A 21245-nucleotide genomic window follows, 5' to 3' on the forward strand; every position below is an offset into this window, starting at 1 on the left:
CCGTGGTTAAAAAAGTAATACAAGATCATCTACTACATAGTAACAACATTATAAGGGAAATCATGTCTGAAAAATTTAATTAGCTACAATGATGTTTTCACAAAGAAATTGTATGTAAAGAATAATTCTAACATTATTTACAGTTGAGTTTAATCAGTTCCACATCAATAACTGGGCACAAATTGGACCAGTGTAGCATTAAGAACAAGTTACTTATGAGTAAAAATAATTAATTTATTTATGAAACAGTAGCTGTGAGAGGGGTCGTTATAGGACCCATTCTCATAATTACTATTTCTAATATTTTCTGTTGATGTTAATGTGGTGGCATATCAAGTTTAATGTCTGTTTCTGATGATACAAAGGTAGGCAGGGTTAATGAGTGTAAGGGTGCCTGCACATTGGCTTGAATGAGTGCTTTCACATTGCCAGCGAATGTGAGTGAGCTACAAAGCAATGTTGCTGATTCTTGAGCGAGATAAACGTTTTGTGCATGTGCGGCGAACTGCACCTCCCTGCGTTGTGCAAGTGTTGCTGCTGTGAACGGATTGACCTTGTGAAAGATGGCAAAATTAAACAAAAATTTTAATAAGTGAATGTTTTTAGTAAAAGCACCTACGTGTCTTTACCCTGTCCATCCTTCCACATGCAACAACTCGACTCCTAGCAGTAGTAGTAATAATAAATGTTAGCTTATTTATTAGTAATAGTCATATTTTCTTTATAATAGTAGTATTAATAATTTTTCTGTTTTATATGTTTTATTCTTTAATAGGTGAATATGATTTATTGTATTGTTCTAAAATTCTATCCACAAAATTTTTCAGAATTCACAGACAGCTCGAGTTCAGAGATTTCGCAACTTATTGCTCACTCTTTTGCACACTCACTCACGGCAATGTGTAAGCACTCTAATGGGGATATAATTTTGTAAAGACCAGGTACTGCATTTGGTTAACAGTAATCTCAGAATAATTTACCATTTGCCTAGCATCAACTAGGGATAATTGCAGAGGTGTACATTAAATTCTCTGAGCAGAACACGTGGCTGCTAGAACAGTGCATACACAATTCGTGGGATTTTTTTCAATAATATACAGAAACATTGCTAGCCAGGACCAAAAAGTGATGTTGGGTCACATCTTCATTACGACATACAACTTTGGAAAATTAATTTTAGAAATTTTCCATGCTGCTTCATAAATGCATCAGCTGGAGTAATAAATGTAAACAAGTACAGTCAGTCCTCGTATAGCACGATAGTTGTGTTCCTAGAAACCCTCGTGCAATGAAAAATCGTGCAATATAAACAACAGGCCCTATGGGAAAAATAGGGTTAGGTGCCGACCACCCAAGATTGAACACACATTTTAACCAAAACATTACCAAACAATAAATAATCGTAATAAAATATTGCTAATGCTTTTGCTTTGTAAGCAAACTTGTTTTTTGTTTGATTTTCTATCCAAACAGATGACAGCCGTTCCATCTCTTCCAATTCTTTGTGTCTTAATCTAATGGATTTTAATTACGCTTTGAGTTGTTCCTGCTATAAAAGTTGTTTTTATTTTCTCTGCATTCTTTGTAATTCTCGGCGTTGCCTCATTTAGGTCTGTAGCACGTGCAATATCACATGGTCTTTCATTTCGCTCAAGGCGTTTCACAATTTCATATTTTTTCTATATCGACAGAGGTGGACTGGCCATAAGCCTTCCCGGAGAAACCCCGGTGGACCGGAGACCAGTGTAATTTTGGCCATAAACGCTAGTATGAGGTCACTACAAATTTTCCCAGGTAAGAATTTTTGAACCAGTCCGCCTCTGTTTATCAATATTGCTTTTATTTTTCTCTCTGAATCTGCAGTGTCTTCACCAGGACGCTTCCTTTTCACACCTTTTAAGTATTTTACTCATTTTTAGGGAATAAAGCACAATTACAAAACGAGGAGACATGCTTCATACACATACACAAAGCTGCGCGCGTGTAGCAACTGAATAAAAAACACCATAAAGGCAGAAATTAACACCACATTTTACTAAAGCACATTTCTAGGGGTTACTACCATAAAACAATAAAAACAATTTCCAGTTGCGTTTCTGCTAGTGGAATCTGTTATAGACTGATAGTAAACTCGATCTAATTGCATTTGCGATTATACCGATAGCTGGAATTGTGTTGGTTTTTACGTTATTATGGTGAAATGTGTTTCCCCTTCACTAATATAAAAAACATAAATACATTTTCAGAATCTTCTCTTCATTCCTATCGTGTTGCATTCGGTTGGGGTGATTCTGCGTTCGACTGCCATTTCTTGTAAACACAAAGACGAATCGTGCTTAAGCGAATTCGGTTCGTGTTATATAAGATATCGTTCCCCTATTTATAAATCGTGTATGATCGAATTCGTGTAATGTAAACACGTTATACGAGGACTGACTGTAGTATGAAACATACAGTGTGTGTCTTACAGCGACAAGTGACATTTTGTGCAATTAGGCCTTGTGACATGAGCAGCATGTCTTGCTAAAAAAATTGTAAGAAAAATTGATTTTTCCATTTTCACCATATGAATGGTTAGACACTATTAAAAAATAAGTTTAAAAATTTAAAAAAAAAAAAACGGTTTGTTGTCCCGTGTATCATTTTTAGTTTAACCTTGTAGTTGATGATTATTAATTTTACAAGAATGACAGTGAAAGAAATGTCAGCTATGAATTCGTACTCTTCATAAAGCTGCTAGAAAAATGGCTGACGTAAAGCAGTACCATGCTATTGTTCTACGAGCATATGCTTTTTAATAAGTAAACTTTTACACTTACTTCATTCCTGGCATAAACAAATACATAAATAAAAACTGAAAAATCGGGTGGTTTTTTTTTTTTTTTGTGAAATCCCCAAACACGAGAGGTATTAGAACCTATAGTACTTAGTACAATGCATGGGTTGGAGGTTGAAAAGACAAAGAAGTTATTTGTTGACATTGGACTTGAACTTCTGTAGACACTACATATGAAGGAAGGTTGTTCCAGAAAACGGCAGTTGAATGGATAAACGAGGAAGATGAAAAGTTGGTTCTGTGAGTTTAAAGTTGGACAGTAAACAGATGTTGGCTGGTGGTGGCACGTTGGTACATTTTTTAGAATGTCAATAAAAAATTGAATCTCTCTAAACCGTGGGCCAATATCTCTCTCTCTGTCTGTGTTGAACTGTTTAAAGTAATAAAACACTGTCTCCATGTCTAATGTATTAAAGAATGATTGGACTTTGTCTACTCCATTGATATTTAATGCTCTTTAAATTTTTGTTTGATAGTAGGAGGAGATCTGTTCCAGAAAACTGGAGTTGGTGGAAGATTGTTTTAGTTGGAGAAAAGCTCCCATTTTTGGACATTCTTATTCATTAATATTTCTTTTTAATAGGTTTCTAATATTAGAAACCTATTAAAAGTCCATTTAATAGGTTTCTAACGTTTGCAATTTTATTTTTCAAACAATATATCATTATGTAAAAATAAAATTGTCTTTTGGTGGGAACAAAAAAAGTCTGCCACTGCAGGGTTGATCATGGCTACTTTAAGTTTTTATCATTTTATTTTCCACAAAAATAAAAGTAAGTTGTGTCTTTAAAGAGAGTTATATTGTTGGTTTTTATATATGTATTTTATTTATTTATTTTTTTTTTTTTTTTTTTTGTAAATAAGTAAATACCCATTTAGTACAGAGAGAGCTAAGCAACGGTAGTTTGCATTTAAAATTTACAACAATGTTGATAAAAAAAAAAAAACTATATCTTTGTGTATATATACAGTAAAACCTCATTATTTCAAAATTCAAGGGACCAAAAAAATATACCGCTTTGAATTATCCAGGTTCGAATTAAACGAACTTTTAAAAAATCGAATTTACTTATTGCATCGTTCCAGCAGGAAAAGTTGGCCAATCGCAATTCTCAGAGCCAAATGCTAAAATAAACTGTTTATAGAGATGAGAAAGGAAAAAAAAAATTTAACAATGAACTTGATCATAAAAAAGACAATTGAAATAACATTTGCACAAACTTTTTTTTTGATATTTTGTCCATTGCATCTGCTAAACTATCGTCCTCACACAAATGCTTATGTAGCACATTCTCCACGGTGGAAATTTCCACAAATACTTCCTTGCGCGTAACATGCATCTCTTTCAATGGCTCTTGTTCCTCGTCTTCCGATTCAGCCTCATCACCTTCTTCACAATCGGTGCTATTTTTCTCTGGAGCACGGTCATTTGCAGTAGTGACGACATTGTCATCACTACTGCAAACGACCTTATATATAGACTTTATATAGTCTTCAACAGAGATGTGGCAAACGAGGCTCCTACCTCAGATTAAAAGGTGCCAAAAGAAAGATTAAATAATTGCCAATGTTACCATGATTAACAGTATGGTGCAATTTTTCATTCTCGGCTCAGTACAGCCCTAGTCTTCAAAATTGGTTGCACACTCCATTTCAACTTGCTGCTGCTCAGGCCATATGAAGTCTTATGCGTCATCATCATCAAAATTTTCTTCACCAAAAGCAGCCTTTCTGAAGCAGTTTTGAATGACAGAGGAAGGAGTTTCTTCCCATGAAACTACAACGTTCCTCGTTGCGTCCAGCATGCTCCATTTCCGTAATGGGAATGTTCCTGGACATCTCCCTGATGAGGTATCTCACCAGTTTTTTCCGGTATAACCCTTTAACATGTTAAATAATTCCCTGATCTAGAGGCTACATGTAGCTGGTTGTGTTTGCTGGTAGTTAAAGAACTAATATTTTTTAGAGCGAGTCCTTCGCAGTTGTGTACTGCACATTGGTCCATCAAGAGAAGAATTTCACAATTTTGTCCAGCTATCTTTCTATTGAGACATTGCATTCACTCATAGAATAATTTTGCTGTCATCCATGCATTTTTGTTAGCCTTGTAAATGCAAGGCAGTCATTTCACTCCTTTGAAACATCGTGGTTTTTCTAATGATCAAAAGCTGCAACTTTTCGCTTCCATCTGAATTGCAAAAAGGCAGAACTGTTACCCTTTCCTTACTCTTCTTCCTCCTCTACATGTTTCTCCCTTCATTGCCAGGGTTCTATCTGGCAGTATTGTAGAAAACTCCGCTTTCACCCATATTAAAAATATTCTTTGGATCGTAACTCTCCAAAACAGGCTTTGCATTTTCTCACCATCTTTCTGCAGCCTCAATGTACACTGAAGATCCTTTGCAAAAAATCCGTAGTGTTACAATATTGCGCCATTTTTTTAAATTGTAGCAACCACCCATTGGAGCATTTAAAATCTTTGCCTAACTTCAGTGAAATTTTTTCAGCCCTGTGTTTCATCATAGGTCCTAATAGTGGAATATTATTAGGCCTGCACTGAAAAAATCACTCTAACAATTCACTCTCTATGTCTTCGTACTTTGCACTCCATGTTCTCTTCATCCTTCCCATGTCCGTTTCCTTTCTCAAATTGTTTTTCTATGGCATCACGATTTTTAAGAAATGTTGAGAGATTTGAAAGTGGAATACCATATTGTTTTGCAATTTCTGTTTTGGTTTGCACTTCTTCATCAACCTCACAAATCAGATTTAACTTTTCCGAAATATTTAGCTCTATATATTTCCTCTTCATAGCCATTTTGTAGTCCTTTCTTCTTTTTAACAAAATAGAATTTTTCTATAAGAGAAAAAAAAAACCGCCTCAAGGGGAGCGTAATCTCACACACAATAGTATTTTATCATATTGCATTTAAAATTTATACAGTAGAACTGTATAAGTTTTGATTCTTATCAAAACTAAAAAACTAAAATGGTCTTGGGCAGGACACAGCTCGAAGACATGATGACAGATGGACTAAGAAAAATAACAGAATGGTACCCAAGAGGAGCTAAGCCCTGGAAGACAACAACGGAGATGGACAGAGGAAATTCATGAGTTTGTGGGTAGTAAATGGATGGCCATTGCACAAAACAGAAGGAACTGGAAAGTTGCTGGAGAGGCCTTCATCCTGCAGTGGATGAAAATGGCTTATGATGATGATGGTAGAACCTCTTAAATCCTGTGCTAATAAAACCATAATAAAATTTAAAAAGCATTAACGATGCAACTTACCATGACGTGCTTTCTCAAGTTCGAGGCTATGTCCCACACAGACTTCGATAATCCTGAATGACTTTGAATTGGCATCCGATAAACCAACAGTGTATAGCTCTGTAAACGGAGAACAAAAATGCTATTTGTGCATGGAAGGTTTCCGTGTAAACACACAATATGATTGGAGATTTCGAATTAAATGATATGTTCGCGGGTCACTGGACCAGGTAATAACTCCTTCAAATTTCATTGTACACATATTTTGAATTATCTGAACTAAGAAGTATGCAAAATCCGATGGTGTTTGCCGGGGGCTACTCAACTTCGAATTATCTGATCTCGAAATAACAGGGTTTTACTTTATATATATTTAATAGCTGTAGTGATAGTTTATTTTCTAATACTTATCTTTGTACATGACAGTCAATATAATTTACATTTCAAGTTTATCTTATTGATATTTTTAAATTTTAATTTCAGATAAAGTAACAGATAATTCAAGATACAAATGTGCTACCTTTGACATTTCAGCCAATTGCACTTTGCATGGTTTCAGTGGTTATTTTGACACAGTGCTATACAAAGATATTACACTGAGTAAGTATCCTCCTCCTTTTATTTTTTTGATTATGGACAATTAGATTCTCTTAAAACGCATATGAAGCTCTAGAGCTCTATATTCATATATTCACTGATGTAGATAGTTGTTAACAATTATATCTTTATTCCTTCTTATAAAAGATTACCATATTTCATTGAACAAATATATAATTTTGGTTTGTGTTTTCACCATTCATTAATATCATGTCTACATTATGACCCATATGGACAATGACGTTATTTTAAACAAAGTTTTTTTAGTAAAATTAACTAATACTTTTTTTCTTTTTTAACAATTGTTTACAATGTTGGTGAATTCTGTTCAGATCATGTCAGTATTAATTAATCTCAACCTGTTAATTAATCAAGAGAAATTTTTATTCAGATACTCTTATTAATTGCACAGAATATTCATAATTCTCATTTAAAATATTAATAAATCTTTGATTCTCTTGTAATACATCTGAATAGATAGCAATTGTGCTGTAAGGAGAAATTCAGTAAATTTCTTGCACATGATAACAAAATTGCTAAGTTTTATTTCTGCTGCTGTAACATTCAGCAGTACGGTGAATACAAGTTACCCATTAAAACAAGTACTGTTTTGTTCATTACTGTGTAATTGTATACAGGGTGATTCACTACCGGTGCGACAAACTTGCAGGAGGTGTAGGGGGCACAAAGACGAATCGGAATCACATAGCATTGCAGGGTCCGAAATGCCTTCGTCATGCGGTAGAAGACATTGAACGGGAGGTCGTGTGAACAGCGATCCCGCTGGAAGTCAGCATTTGCAAACCGCTTCCCGAGGCATTCGGATGGACGAGTATTCAAACGTTGAACTGGCCGACATGCACCTTGTGTATGGAGCTGCGGACTGTAAGGGTGCGCCGCTCTGCGCTTCTACCAGGAACGTTTCCCGCACAGGCGTGCTCCTCATCATACGCTTTTCGCACGTGTGCACAGAAGGTTACGTGAGACTGGTTGTTTCACAAGAGGTACAATGAATCGAGAGCGAACGACGAGGACGCCAGATAATGAGGAGAATGTCCTACGTCTTGCAGAAGGCAATCCGAGTATGACTATTCGAGCGATAGGCCAACGATTGGGTATTTTCCAATCCACTGTATGGAGGATACCATCAACAAACCAAATGGTTTCTTCAACGGAAACGGTGATCCCGCTGGAATTCGCAAATGCTGAATTCAAGCGGGATCACTGTTCACGCGACCTCCCGTTCAACATCCTCTACCGCATGACGAAGGCATTTCAGACCCTGCAATGCTATGTGATTCCGATTCGTCTTTGTGCCCCCTACACCTCCTGCAAGTTTGTCGCACTGGTAGTGAATCACCCTGTATACTATATTTCTTCGATTCTAAGATGCCATCGATTATAAGATGCACCTTAATTTCAGAAAAAAAGCTTTGATTCTAAGGGGGAAAAAAATAAATAAAATATAAAACACTAAAATAAATCTAACAAATATTTTTATTATAATTGAATTCAATTTACTAACAACAATAGTACGAGTATTTATCAGTGGGTATGTTATTCATCACTTCCTTCTGAATCTTCTGAGCCGTCGATATCTGCATCTCAATCAATATCATAGTCTACTTCACATTCAGGGTGAGATTCTTCTGAACCGTCGTTATTTTCATTATCCCATAATATATCATCTTCTGAGCCATCGAGAGCGTTGGTGATGCAACATTTTTTAAATGAGTGCTTGACTATTCTTTCTGGGATCAGCTTCCAAGCTGTTGATACCCATTCTGCCAATTTTGATGCCGGCGCTTTCTTAATTTTTCCAGGTGTCAGCGGAAGGTTGTCGGTCAACAGCCAGAATTCATATTCCTCTCTCAAGTAATCTTTAAATCGTTTGTTGACTGAAACGTTGAGTGGCTGCAGTTGGCTAGTCATGCCACCAGGAATCACAACCAAGTCACCACGTTTTTGCACGATTTTATTTTTAACCCGTTCGCACAAATGTCCACGAAATGCATCAAGTACTAGCATGGTGGGTGGGTTACGAAGCCAAGACGTCTATTCCACACAACATTTAGCCAGTCTTCCATAAGCTCTGCCGAAATCCATCTATTTTTTTACGCACGCGCATTAGCATCTTTGGGGGAAATTTCATTCTTCGTATGGTTTTTCAATTTAAAATTAAATATGGTGGCAACTTTTGACCATCAGCAGTGATGCATCGCATCACAGTGATACACTGCTTTTCGTAGCCCATGCTTATAATCTTGATTTCTTTAGCACGTTTAGCATTGACGGTGTAATTTCAAGGCATATCGAAGAAGACCAGGGTTTCATCAGCATTTCCAATTTGACTAAACTCATGGTTTCTTTTTTTCCTTAATTTCATCACCTGTCGCTGAAAGTCTGCAGGAATTTTTTGACGGATGTTCGGCGCCTTAACGATAATCCACTACGACGCACGAATCTGTCGCACTCGCTGCGTCTTTAATTTTCACATGGATTGTCAAGTGATGTGTAATCCTTTTGCGTGTGTCTCCATTACAAAATGTATCACAGCTTCATCGACTTGTGGAAATCTTCCTTTCTTAGGCCCTGTTAAAGCACTTGGTTGTTGCTTTGCACGAAAATGTGGAATTGCGATCATTTCTCCAACGACGAACAGTTACTTCACTAATGTCAAAATGTCGACCCGCAGCTCTATTTCCATGTTCTTTTGCATACACAATAACTTTTCATTTCAATGCGGCTTCATAGGGCAATCTTTTTAACATTTTTAAGGTGCACTAAGGGATCAAAATTAACGAAATACGGTAACTCCACTTACGTACTTTCGAAGATACAAACAAAACTTCCTAGTTTTCGCTGAGTGAGCTCCACTATGATGAAATAACGGTGGCTTCACATTTCGAAAGCATGTGAAACCACCCACGCCACTTTATTCTCCATTGGAATTGGAGAATGCGATGATAGTCAAACTTGGAGACCGGGTTTCCACATAAAAACAAAACGTGTGGTGCTGTGCAAAGCGCAAGAAAATTAAAAAAAAAAACTGCGATTCTAAGACGCATCCCATTTTTAGATATGTTTATGGGGGGGGGGAGTGCGTCTTAGAATCGAAGAAATATAGTATATTCTAGAGAGATAAAGTATCCATATTTTGGAATATTATTTGCTGTTTAATACACGTAATCCAGGGTGGTGTTTCTCTCATTTGCATTATCACTTTTAGCAAACTACATAACTAAGTGTGAACTGTTCTTGCTACAGAAGCCAGTGACCAGCTTGACGTCACTTTGGAACACCTGAGAGTGATAGACAGAAAATGCTCAGTGTCTGAATACAGCTGTGAACACATTTGATTACAGTTGCAAAATTTTAACTCTTTATACAATTGTGGTTGGGCACTTGTGAATAGCCACTGCTTGCAGAAATAACCATGGAAGCTGTGTGAAAAGATGATGTTACAAATACATGACTAAAATAATGCCAAAAAAAAAAATCTGCAAAACGAAGGTAAAATTTCACAGCTGTAATTAAATGTATAGTTTTAAAGCTATATTTGAAAAGTGGTGGACAGGTAAATTCGTTCCTCACATTAAAAAAATTTGTCTCGTAAAAGTCTTTATGAGACAAATTAATTTTGTTATTAGATAACACTCCATCTCATCCTCCATTAGAAAAACTATCTGCAGAAATGGCAATATTGTTGCCATTTATCTTCCACCCAATATAATGCCATTGGTACAACCTATGGACCAAGGGATGATTGAGAGCCTGAAACAATTGTATAGAAAGACTTTGATGATGAAATTTATCACGGAAGAAAAGAATCATTTTATTTTGGAAGAAACTAACACTTAAAGATGCTATCTATAACATTCCTACTGCATAGGTGGAATTAAAAACTGAAACAATTATAAAATCATTCAAAAAAATATTGCCTGATGACTGTAATAGCTGAAAATAATTTGGAAGTGGGAGACTCAAATAACACTGTAGAAATCTTTCCTGATATTTTAAACTCGGTTCAAAATATTGAATAATGCGAAGACATAGACGAGACAAGTGTTAATAAATGGTTAAATATAGACAAAAATGAACCCGGCTTTTGGATTAATGATGACTTAAGGTCCTGTCTATGGCAGGACCTGACAAAGACGATGGTGAAGAACTACAGCCAGCTTGCAAAGTAAGTTATAATTGAAGTCGTAACAGCCGCAAAGACATTAATTTAATTCATGAAAATCAAGGTGGTGTAGATTACAGGCACTCCCCAGCTTGTGTAATACTCGACTTATGGAAATTCGACTTTGCGCAAGTTTTTGCCGGTGTGTGCAAACTTAAAAAAAACGTGGAAGCGTATTTTGTATCCCATAGGAATAAATTGGAGATATTGTGAAAATATAATGTGAATCCAATATATCACTCGTTTTTTTTTTTTGTTTGTTTGTTTGTTTTTTAATAACTAAGCTATTTATCTCTCTAAGTGGTCATTTTTATAATGGAAATTGCACTACACTTTCATTGTTATCATATGTTCTGTTATAAGAATCAATTTTCAATGCCTTTGTGATATTTTTCTAAAACACATTACTGGAGGTCACTACCATTAAACAATTTGGGCTTTTCTGTTTGTGCAATTTATTATAAACGGGTAATAAACTCGATCTTATTGCATTTGTGATAATACTGATAACTAGAATTCTGTGGGTTTTTACATTATGGTATTATGGTGAAATGAGTTCCCCTTCACTGAAATCTTCAATCATAAAAAAAAACAAATTTTCAGAATCTTCTCTTCATTCCTATTTACTTATTACAATGGTGAAGAGAAAACGGCGAACGGAAAGTGCAAGCGGTGGTAGGGCTAGGAAACGAAACAAAATTGATTTAGAAATGAAGATGATAGAGTTGGTCATCTATTGCACAGGAATTAGGTCTCGCTGCTTCAGCAGTGAATACTATTTTAAATACAGTGCACGTTTAAAAGAACATGTTGAAGGATCGAATCATCATTGACCACAAAACAGTATTCAGGTGCTGTATTGAAGATGGAAAAGCTATTAATAATATGGATGGAAAATCAGATTCAGAAGTGAGTACCCCTGAGTCTAATGGCCATTCAAGCCAAAAAAAACAAGTATTTTATGAAGACATTAAGGATAAGTACGGCAAACCCCAAACCAAGTTCGTGGCAAGCAATGGGTGATTTAATAGGTTCAAGCATCACGCTGGTTTCCAAAACATTGAAGTATGCGATGAAGACACCAGTGTCGATTCTGCAGCTGCAGCGAAAATTTGTGATGTGGTGAAAAAAAAAAACCTTCTAAATCTCCACAGTCCTCAACTTCCGCAGCAAAGTACTTATCAGCTGGAGAGTTAATTCTGGCAACAATGCTTGAAAGGTAAAATTTGCTGACGTTATTATGTCTGTCTGTCTCTCTCTTTTTGTAATTTTTCCTGCGCATGAGATAAAAAAATTGAATAAGTAATTCTATTTACATATTCGTCGATTATTTCTTTTTTGCTTGAATCAAATTCAGCATGCATGGTTGCGAGTGCTGCATAAGCATTTAGGGAAATTCCGGCTTAAGTAGAGTTCCACGGAACACAACCCTTACATAAGTCTGGGAGTGGCTGTGTATTGAAATTTTAAAATCCGTGGACACATGAGAAAAATAAAAGAAAAAATAATGTTAAAAAAAATTTTAAAAATCACAGACTTTCTATCAAAATTACTAAAATGTTATTTTTGTTGTTATATACATGTAATATCTTGTGTTTTTGTATGTTTTGGAAGTTATTTAAACAAATAGAAAGATAACTTTGATTTACCGTGTTTTTCAATTATCCGGGCTCTAGTGTCCCCAAATTACCATGGATATTCGATGTTTTACTGTAATTATAATTAGTAATTTGGTGCTGTGGTACAAAGTCAGAGTTTACTGAATGAGTGAGTGAGCTAAGTATGAAAAAAATGTTGAAAGGATTAGTAATAGTAATAGCTATATAGTGCAAGGAAGCCACAGGCTTTGCTGCACTGGCCAGTAAAAACAAAAATACATAAGAAAATACCCGTCACCACCAAATACGGAGGATGCGGAAAGGTCAGGGAATGACCACCGCATATTCCCGGAGAAATATGGCCTTAGTTGCTAATGCTCCTAAAAACCAAATAACAACAGCATAAGAAAATACAAATTATTTGCTTCCCTCCTTGCATGGGTAACTATCCAGTTGACCTTTGAATTTATTCAAACTGTCAGCCTCAACTAGCTGTTCCTACAGTCTAGTCTAAATCTCACACACTGTAATTTGAATTATGCCTATAAGTTCTGTAATTTTCTATAACAGTGAAAATTCCACCTTCATTCATTTTACTAACCTCAATCAGATAACTCTTAGGTGCCTGGTTGCCAAGCTCTCTAACCCACATAATTAGTCCTTCCTCATATGGTTGCCATTTTGCTGATCTCACCATGCGTGTTGCCCATCTTTGGACCTTCTTGAGAAGCTCAATTCCCAGATCCGCTTCTTCCTCTGTTGTTTTTAATTCAACCTCACCAAGTGTATAATTTATTTTAGGGTTGCTATTCCACGAGTGTAAGATTTTGCTGCATTAAAACGTAATTGTCTCTTCTGACCATTTTTGCAGCCTGTTTAAGTCATCCTGAAGGAGCACTACTTGGTAACTGATCATTAACTACTCTACCAAACTTTATTATGTCATCTGAAAATTTTGACATCAAACCTTCTATCCCATTGTTGATGTAGTTTATGAAAATCAGAAACAACATTAGTCCAAGACCCAATCATTGGGTGGCCCCACTTCTGACTTTACATGAATCTGAAGAATATCCATTAATCACAGCCCTCTGCCTTCTGCCCTGCAGTTACCCAGCACAGTCCATCTTAGAATTTTTTTCAGTAATTCCAACATATTCCATCTTATACTGTATCCTCTCGTGAGGACTGAGCCAAATGCCTTTGCTAAAATCCAAATAAACTATGTCAAAATAGCTTACCAAGTTAGTTAAACATGATTTTTCCTTAACAAAACCATGTTGTGTATTATCCGGAATGCCATATCTATCTATATGTTCCTGCACTCTTAATCATTGCTTCTAAGATTTTCCCTACCACTGAAGTCAGACTAACCGGTTAGTCTTAGCCATTTTTTCCACGTGGTCCTGTATTTATCCAACAAATGGTCAGTTTGTGTTTATTTAATATCGTTAAGCCCCACCTGAATAATGATGCTTTGTTAAAATTTGACAATCTGTTGGTAGCATCATCAGTTGTTGCTCTCAGCAAACAGACACTGGTTCTGGTCCACCTATCTTTATTACAAAAAATATTACCAATTTCCCTGACAATAGTCTCCCAGTAAAATTAGATCACCTTCAACCTGAGAGGTATGCACTTGACTGTTTCTATCGGGAAGCCGAATCGGAGGTGCATCACTTGATAGGTCACAAGATACTCGAGTCGCTTTATGTATTGGTGATATTATGTTGCCACTTCTTCAATCCAAAGGAATCTTTCCCAAGTCCAAAGATGCCCTTATAATTAAATTCAATGGTTCTATACACTCCCTCATGGCGCCTCCGTAGCCGGGTGGGCAGGAGCAGCAGTGCATAGCACACGCTTCTTGATTAGACCGGGGTTCAAGCCCATGATCGCCACATATCCCCGGAGCAATATGGCCTTAGTTGCTAATGCTCCTAAAAACCAAATAACAAACAAAACACTCCCTCGTGCTCTCCCACAAAACTACAGGGTATATGCCATCAGCTCCAGTAACCTTACTTGCCTTTATGCTTGAAAGTTTTTCTAATAAACAGTCATCTGCATTTTCGAAATCACTAATTTCATATGACAGTTTTTTCTCGGCATGATATTTCTTCAGTAAAGACAGATACCTATTCAATTCACCCACATCAGCTGGGATTTTTTTCCCCATGCCTAGTGTGCAAGGGTCTGATCTAATTTGCTTTTTTCTTCCTTGTATTCATACGAAAAATTCCTTATCCCCATTCTTTGCTCTCTTAGCCAGTGCTTTCTCATACACAGCCTTGGCCTCTCTCACCTTATCTGTGGTACTATTACAAATAAACTTGTAACTGTCTGATGCTATCTTTTCTGCTCTATTTGTGACCTGACCAGCTCTGCAATCATCCATTTCAGCATCCTCCTCCTGCAATGTTTTCTTAATAGTATACGCCGATGAGCCAAAACATTATGACCACCTACCTAATATGGTGTTGGTCCTCCACGTGCAGCCAAAACAGCTCGTGCGCAGCGAGGCATGGATGCTACAAGATTTCTAAATGTGTCTTGTGGTATCTGGTACAAACACATAACCAGCAGATCCTTTAATTCCTGTAAGGTACTTGGTTGAGACACTGCAGATCGGAGTTGCTGTTCCAACATAAACCACAGATGCTTGATGGGATTGATGCCTGGGGAATTTGGAGGCCAGGGCAATACCTGGAATTCTTCCTCGTGTTCTGTGAACCAGTCTCGAACAATTCGGGCAGTGTGGCATGGTGCATTATCCTTCTGATAAAGGTCTTTCCCTCTGGCGGTGCCAGAGGGAAGGACCGTTGCCGTGGAAGGGTGTATCTCATCAGCAATGATGTTTAGGTAATCGGTAGACGTCAGAGTGCCCGACACATGGATGACTGGACCCAGGGTATCCCAGGAAAATATCGCCCAGATCAGGACACCAGCTCCCACGGTGCATCCAGGCACCATCACTTCCCCAAGTAAACGACTCACACGTACCCGGCCGTCCACATTGTGCAACACGAAACATGATTTATCAGACCAGACGACCTTCTTCCAGTCACTCAAGGTCCAGTTTTAATGCTCGTGTGCCCATTGTATGCAGTTGCCAGTGAACCATGGGCACTCAGAACGGCCTCCGGCTATCCAGGAGAGCCTTTGCTCACCTCGAGCATCAATGAGCCGTGGTCATCCAACACCCCGCCGGCGGTTTGTGGGTTTCCCTCCTCAGACCACTTTTGATAAGTACTAACCACGGCTGACCATGAGCATCCCACCAGCTGTGCCATTTCGGATATGCTCTGATCCAGTTGTCTGGCCATTACAATTTGGCCTTTGTCAAACTCATTTAAGTCCACTGCCTTTTCCATCTGAAGAACAAGAGTAACACTGGTTAACAGAGCTCAGTATCGGGTATTTTTTATACCGTGTCCCGACCCATGCACGCGCCGTAGTTCACCTGCAGTTGCTTCGATTGACATAACGACTCGCTGGTCATAATGTTTTGGCTATTCAGTATATATACATTCATGGCTTTTGTGGTTTTTGCTTTAAAGGTATTCATTCCACAATTCAAGTGTAATCCACCCAATTAATAGATGCTGTATGGCACCTAAACTGTTAAAGTCCCCTCTTCTGAAATCAAAACCTGTGCCTTTTACCTTTAACTACTGCAACACATCTTTCTTCATCTTCCAACTGACTACTGCATGATCACTATCTGCCGGTAGTTCTTGTATTTTAAGACCTGTGATATCCTCTAATTCGTGAGTAAGTAATGATGTAGTCAAGAATATTCTCACCCCAAGTATTATCTCTAACATGCTCTTGTAGATAATAAACACTTGGTTTATTGAAAAAAAAAAAAAATTTCAAGGGAAGTTTCCTTCCCACTTATTCCAATAAATCTGGGGCAGATTGAAGTCTTGCTTGTCCATTCCATTTGCATGTAAAGATTCTCATATTCTTTGCAATCTTATGGTCTGTAGATTACTCCCACTGTCATTATACCTTTGCTTCCAACTAACTCATACCACGCAGATTTTATGCTGACAGGTAACTTCAGACTCGGTAAAAGCTCTTTTTGTGCTCAGACTCTTTCCTAAATACAATAGTGGAACTCGTCATCCCCAATTTCCAGGTGGTACCTCGTTTCTATCAGCCCCTATTATGTCAGGATTAGTTGTCCTAACAAGGAGATTAAATTCAGCCATTTATTGACAACACTCCTAACATTACTATGATACAATTAAGACCTATAGTTTACTGCCCTGACACACTCCTTGAAGTTATATAGGCTTGTTTCTCTGTCTTTCTCATCCCGTTCATTTGAAACAGTTGTTACCCTCAGAACGTCTTGTCTCCGCTGTTGTGGCAACAAACAAGAATTCTTGAAGTGAGTGCATTACTTTGACCCATATCATCAGAAAAATGCAGATCTATATTTCCCTTCCCCAGCTAGAAGTTTCCCTGAACTTTTAAGGTACCCTCAATGATACTTGTAAAAATCCTTGCACCACCTTTGTTCAAATGAATACCATCTGTACAAAATAGATTCCTACCACCCACAAGTATGGGCTATGCAGATTCCCTGAAGACTCGATTATATACTGAAAGCCTTAATCCATAAGGCTTTCAGTATATAATCCATAAGGCTTTCAGTATATAATCCCTGCTATCTTGACTGCAGAATTGCAGACCCATACACATTCTGACTTAACTTGCAATATTTTTTCAACAAATGGTCAGATTGTGTTTGTTTAATATCATTAGTCCCCACATGAATAGTGATGCTTTCTTTATCCCCATTAAAATTTGGCAATCTGTTGGTAACATCATCAATGGTTGCTCCCAGCAAACACACCCTGGTTCTGGTCCATCTATCTTTATTACAAAAAATATTACCCATTTCTGTCACAATAGAGTCTCCCGAAAAAACTAGATCACTTTCAACCAGAGAGTGGTACGTGCTTCGCTATTCTTATCTGGGACCTTAATCAGGGGTGCATCACTTGACAGGTCACAAGATACTTGAGTCTCTGATGTGCTCTCAGTTACATTTGTTTCTAGGGCAAGCACTCATTTCTTCAGTGACTCAAACTCTCCTTGTCATGTACCAAGTTCTAATTTGAGATTGAATGTTAAAGAGTGTACAAGACTTTACAAGCATTAAAGTGATATCAAAAAATTTGATTGCGTGTCTTTAAAAGGTATGTATGATTATATATAATAAACATGGTGCGTTATTTTAATATATACCCTGTATAAGTTGAGCTGCGCAACTATTATGGCAGCAAAAACAAAATTTTGCAATCCTTGTTATTACCTGAGAAATTGAAAGAGATTTCATATACATTGCTGTGAATGCCTTAAGAAGTGTTTTATTATTTTTTTTTTTTTTTTTATCCTTCAGTTCAAAAGTTTATTCCTCTGAATTACATTTATTAACATTCTCATTCTGCATTGGGAAGTCATTTATTTCATGTCATTGGTGATCAGTGTGTATTTGTGTGTGGTGGGATTATGCAAAATGACTTAAGGAATAAGGAAGGTTAACAGAATATGGGGAAAAAAATATAAATAGCGATCTCTCCCTTTGATACAGCGGTTCCCAAGGCTTGGTTCGTGAACTCCCCAGAGGTTCATGAAAATAATCTGTGGGTTTGCACTAAAAATTCTGTAATGGTGTCTGCTTAGATTTACAGGCGCCTCCGTAGCCAGGTGGGAAGGAGCAGCAGTGCGTAGCACACGCTTCTTGATTAGACCGGGGTTCGAGCCCGTCACCACCAAATACGGAGGATGCGGAAAGGTCAGGGAATGACCACCGCATATCCCGGAGCAATATGGCCTTAGTTGCTAATGCTCCTAAAAAAAAACCAAACAAGCTTAGATTTACATAAGTATATTTTTGTAAACTACAAAATAGTTTTATTATGTTGAAAAAGGTTCACGAGTCAAACAAAAAGTTGGCAACTGCTGCTCTAGTAGATAGGTTAGCAGGTAGAAAAGCAAAGAAAAAACTAGAGAAATACTTGGCAAGCTGTGTACAGAATGCATGACTTTTTTTATTCAGCTAAGTTATTGAGTTTAAACACAACTCTACAATTAAAATTATGATTCTTCAACAAACTTATTTTTGAAACTTTATATGCCTCTTATTTTTTCACTGAATACTACAGTCACATTAAATTTACTAATGAAATTTTTATTTGTTAGGTATAGTCCCTGAAACTCACTCTCCAGGAATGATCAGTTGGTTTCCTATATTTTTTCCTTTAAAGGTAGGGCAACCTTGGTGTTATTTTTGAATACTTACTAACATTTTTTATTATACATACTATATGTACCACATTGAAGAAAAGCAGCAAGTATATTTCTAACAAAATTTATTTTGATAATTCACAATTCAATAAAATTCTGAAATCACTCAAACAAAAAAAAAAAAACAAGTCATATCAGCCCTGGGAATTAACTTACTTTTATTCCATATTCTTTAGTGGCTTGCTCACAAATCGAAACCTTGGTCTGTTACATTTACCTAAGAAATTATTGAATGTACAGTGTGGCATGTGTTATCTACCATATCATAAACCACTGCAAAAAGAAAAGTACGCCAGATAAGGGCTATACTAGACGAGTGCTTCAAGTGCGAGCATAAGCTGGCATCATGAAAACCTCCAAAACAGCAAACTACATGTAACGCTCCTGATGTCTGATCGTTTAAAACTAGATGGGATGCTTCTAACATTTCATTGGATATCATCAGCAACTCACTTTTTCTATTCCAAGTTTCAAGATGGATGTTGTTCAAGTTTGATGTATTGCATATTTATGTAGTGTTGTTGCGAGTAGAAAGAAAAAACGAGGATGGTGGATTCATACAGCAAATTCAAATAGACTAAAAAAAAAAGTTTTATACAGTGAATTCCGGTTATTTGAACCACCGGTTAATCAGGGCAGCCGTTTATTTGGGGCAAATCTTTAAAAACAGAAACCAATCGAGAAAATAGCCATGGTTTACTTTGCTTAATTGGGACAGCATGCCATTTAATCAGGGCAGGAGGCCGCAGCACTGGAGATTACCCTACGATTGTCTCCGACGGTACCACGTGGTTCGGTCGAAATTCTGGAGGTCACAACCATAAAACAATAAAAACAATTAGCAGTCACCTGTTTATTGGGCTTTTCTGTTAGTGAAATCTATCATAAACGGACCGTGAACTCGATCTTATTGAATTTGCGATAATACCGGCAGCTGGAATTCTGTGGGTTATTATGGTGAAATGTGTTTACACTTCCATGAAATCTTCAATCCTATAAAAAAATTAATTTTCAGCTCTTCTCTTCATTCCTATTTTTAAAGCTTTGTAACTCGTTACTCCGTTCTTGATTGCACGTATTGTGTTACTTGCAATTTGTGTGTGCTGTGTTCTTTGTTATTGATTGCTTATCTTTTTACTGTTTTGAATTTTAACCCCCACCCACAAATGTCAACTAGTTCGTATGTACATATTACAGTACGTATTAATTGTTCCGATTATCACGTATATTCTTCCGATTTTCACGTATCATTTAATTTTTTTAATTGGTAAGGTAATAAAGGGTAAATTTGTGCTTAATATATCTTTGCTTTTATAGCCTGTGGATATTCCTCCTATTTTTGCTAATTAGAATTGCTGTTTAATAGAATTAAAATTCAATCAAACGTGATTACAATGACCGGCACTTACTGCACATCGTATAGTGAACGGTACTTTACTATGTTGAGTTCGTCATAACGTGATTTAGTTGTACAGTGAACCAATTGTAAAGGGGGGGGGGGATACATTGTATTTTTATCTATTTACGTGAAACTTCGGATAATTGGGGCAGCTGCTTAATCGGGCCAAAATGCACTAGTCCCAATGTGTCCCAAATAACCGGAATGGACTGTATTATGTTTGAAACGCACAGGAAGTCTCCCGAGAAGTGTTTTTTTTTTTTTTTTTTTACAGAACGTCGATACTGAGTTTTGATGAACTTCTAATGTTAATTATTGAAAAAAACACAAAATTCGATACCATGATGAAGAAATCAATACCAATGTTTGGCATCTATGCTTTATGTGCTGTACTGACAGGCCAACTCACTAATTGAAATTTTTCTGAAATGTTTTCTTTGTAAAATTATTTTATTTCTACCCACAGATTAAGGTATTTGTAAGACTGGTGTCTTACAGAATTACTTTCAGTAACATAAAGGGTAACTTCCTGTTTGATTTTACCACACGGGACTTCTCAGAATAAAACATCTACCGTTACTGTCTTCCCACCACTCGACATTATTTCCAGATGAAATATTGGTGAGTACTTTCCGTCTTTATGAAGCAGAAAACATTCTCCACTATCCACACTGCAATGGAGTACTTTTCACGCAATAAAGGATTGTTTGATTTTACGAATGGTCATGAGAAGACACCAGTTTCAAAGTTTGTAACGCAGCTATTAATAGAAATATTTTCTTGAAATTTCGTAAGGAGATCAAATAATTGATCCCTAAAAACAATTACAATAACACAAACCGGTTTTGTTTTTTTTTTATCAAATGCACATTGCAGTGTTACCAGTTTTTCCCATTTCCAGTTTGGCTTCCAATAGATGAATTTCCTCAATTTTGTGTTAGTAGATGCAATACACATTGAAGAAAGGAAGTACAATCTTTTCAGTTTTCAAAAACAATCCATTGCAATTCTTTTGGTCATGTTTTTTATGCCCA

The 21245-nt window shown here is 36.8% G+C and overlaps 1 protein-coding gene across 1 annotated transcript in view; it reads left to right on the forward strand.

Annotated features, from left to right (window-relative positions):
• Positions 1–21245, forward strand: part of csul (protein arginine N-methyltransferase 5) — a 243651-nt gene that overhangs the window by 208820 nt on the left and 13586 nt on the right. Inside the window, exons 15-16 of the mRNA XM_090384061.1 lie at positions 6591–6707; positions 18708–18772. Coding sequence (XP_090240187.1) covers positions 6591–6707; positions 18708–18772 — 182 coding nt within the window. The remainder of the gene's footprint in view (positions 1–6590; positions 6708–18707; positions 18773–21245) is intronic.

The sequence above is a fragment of the Mastigoproctus giganteus genome, chromosome 10, assembly GCF_048544385.1.
Source record: "Mastigoproctus giganteus isolate SK-2022 chromosome 10, ASM4854438v1, whole genome shotgun sequence".
Classification (NCBI taxonomy): domain Eukaryota; kingdom Metazoa; phylum Arthropoda; class Arachnida; order Uropygi; family Thelyphonidae; genus Mastigoproctus; species Mastigoproctus giganteus.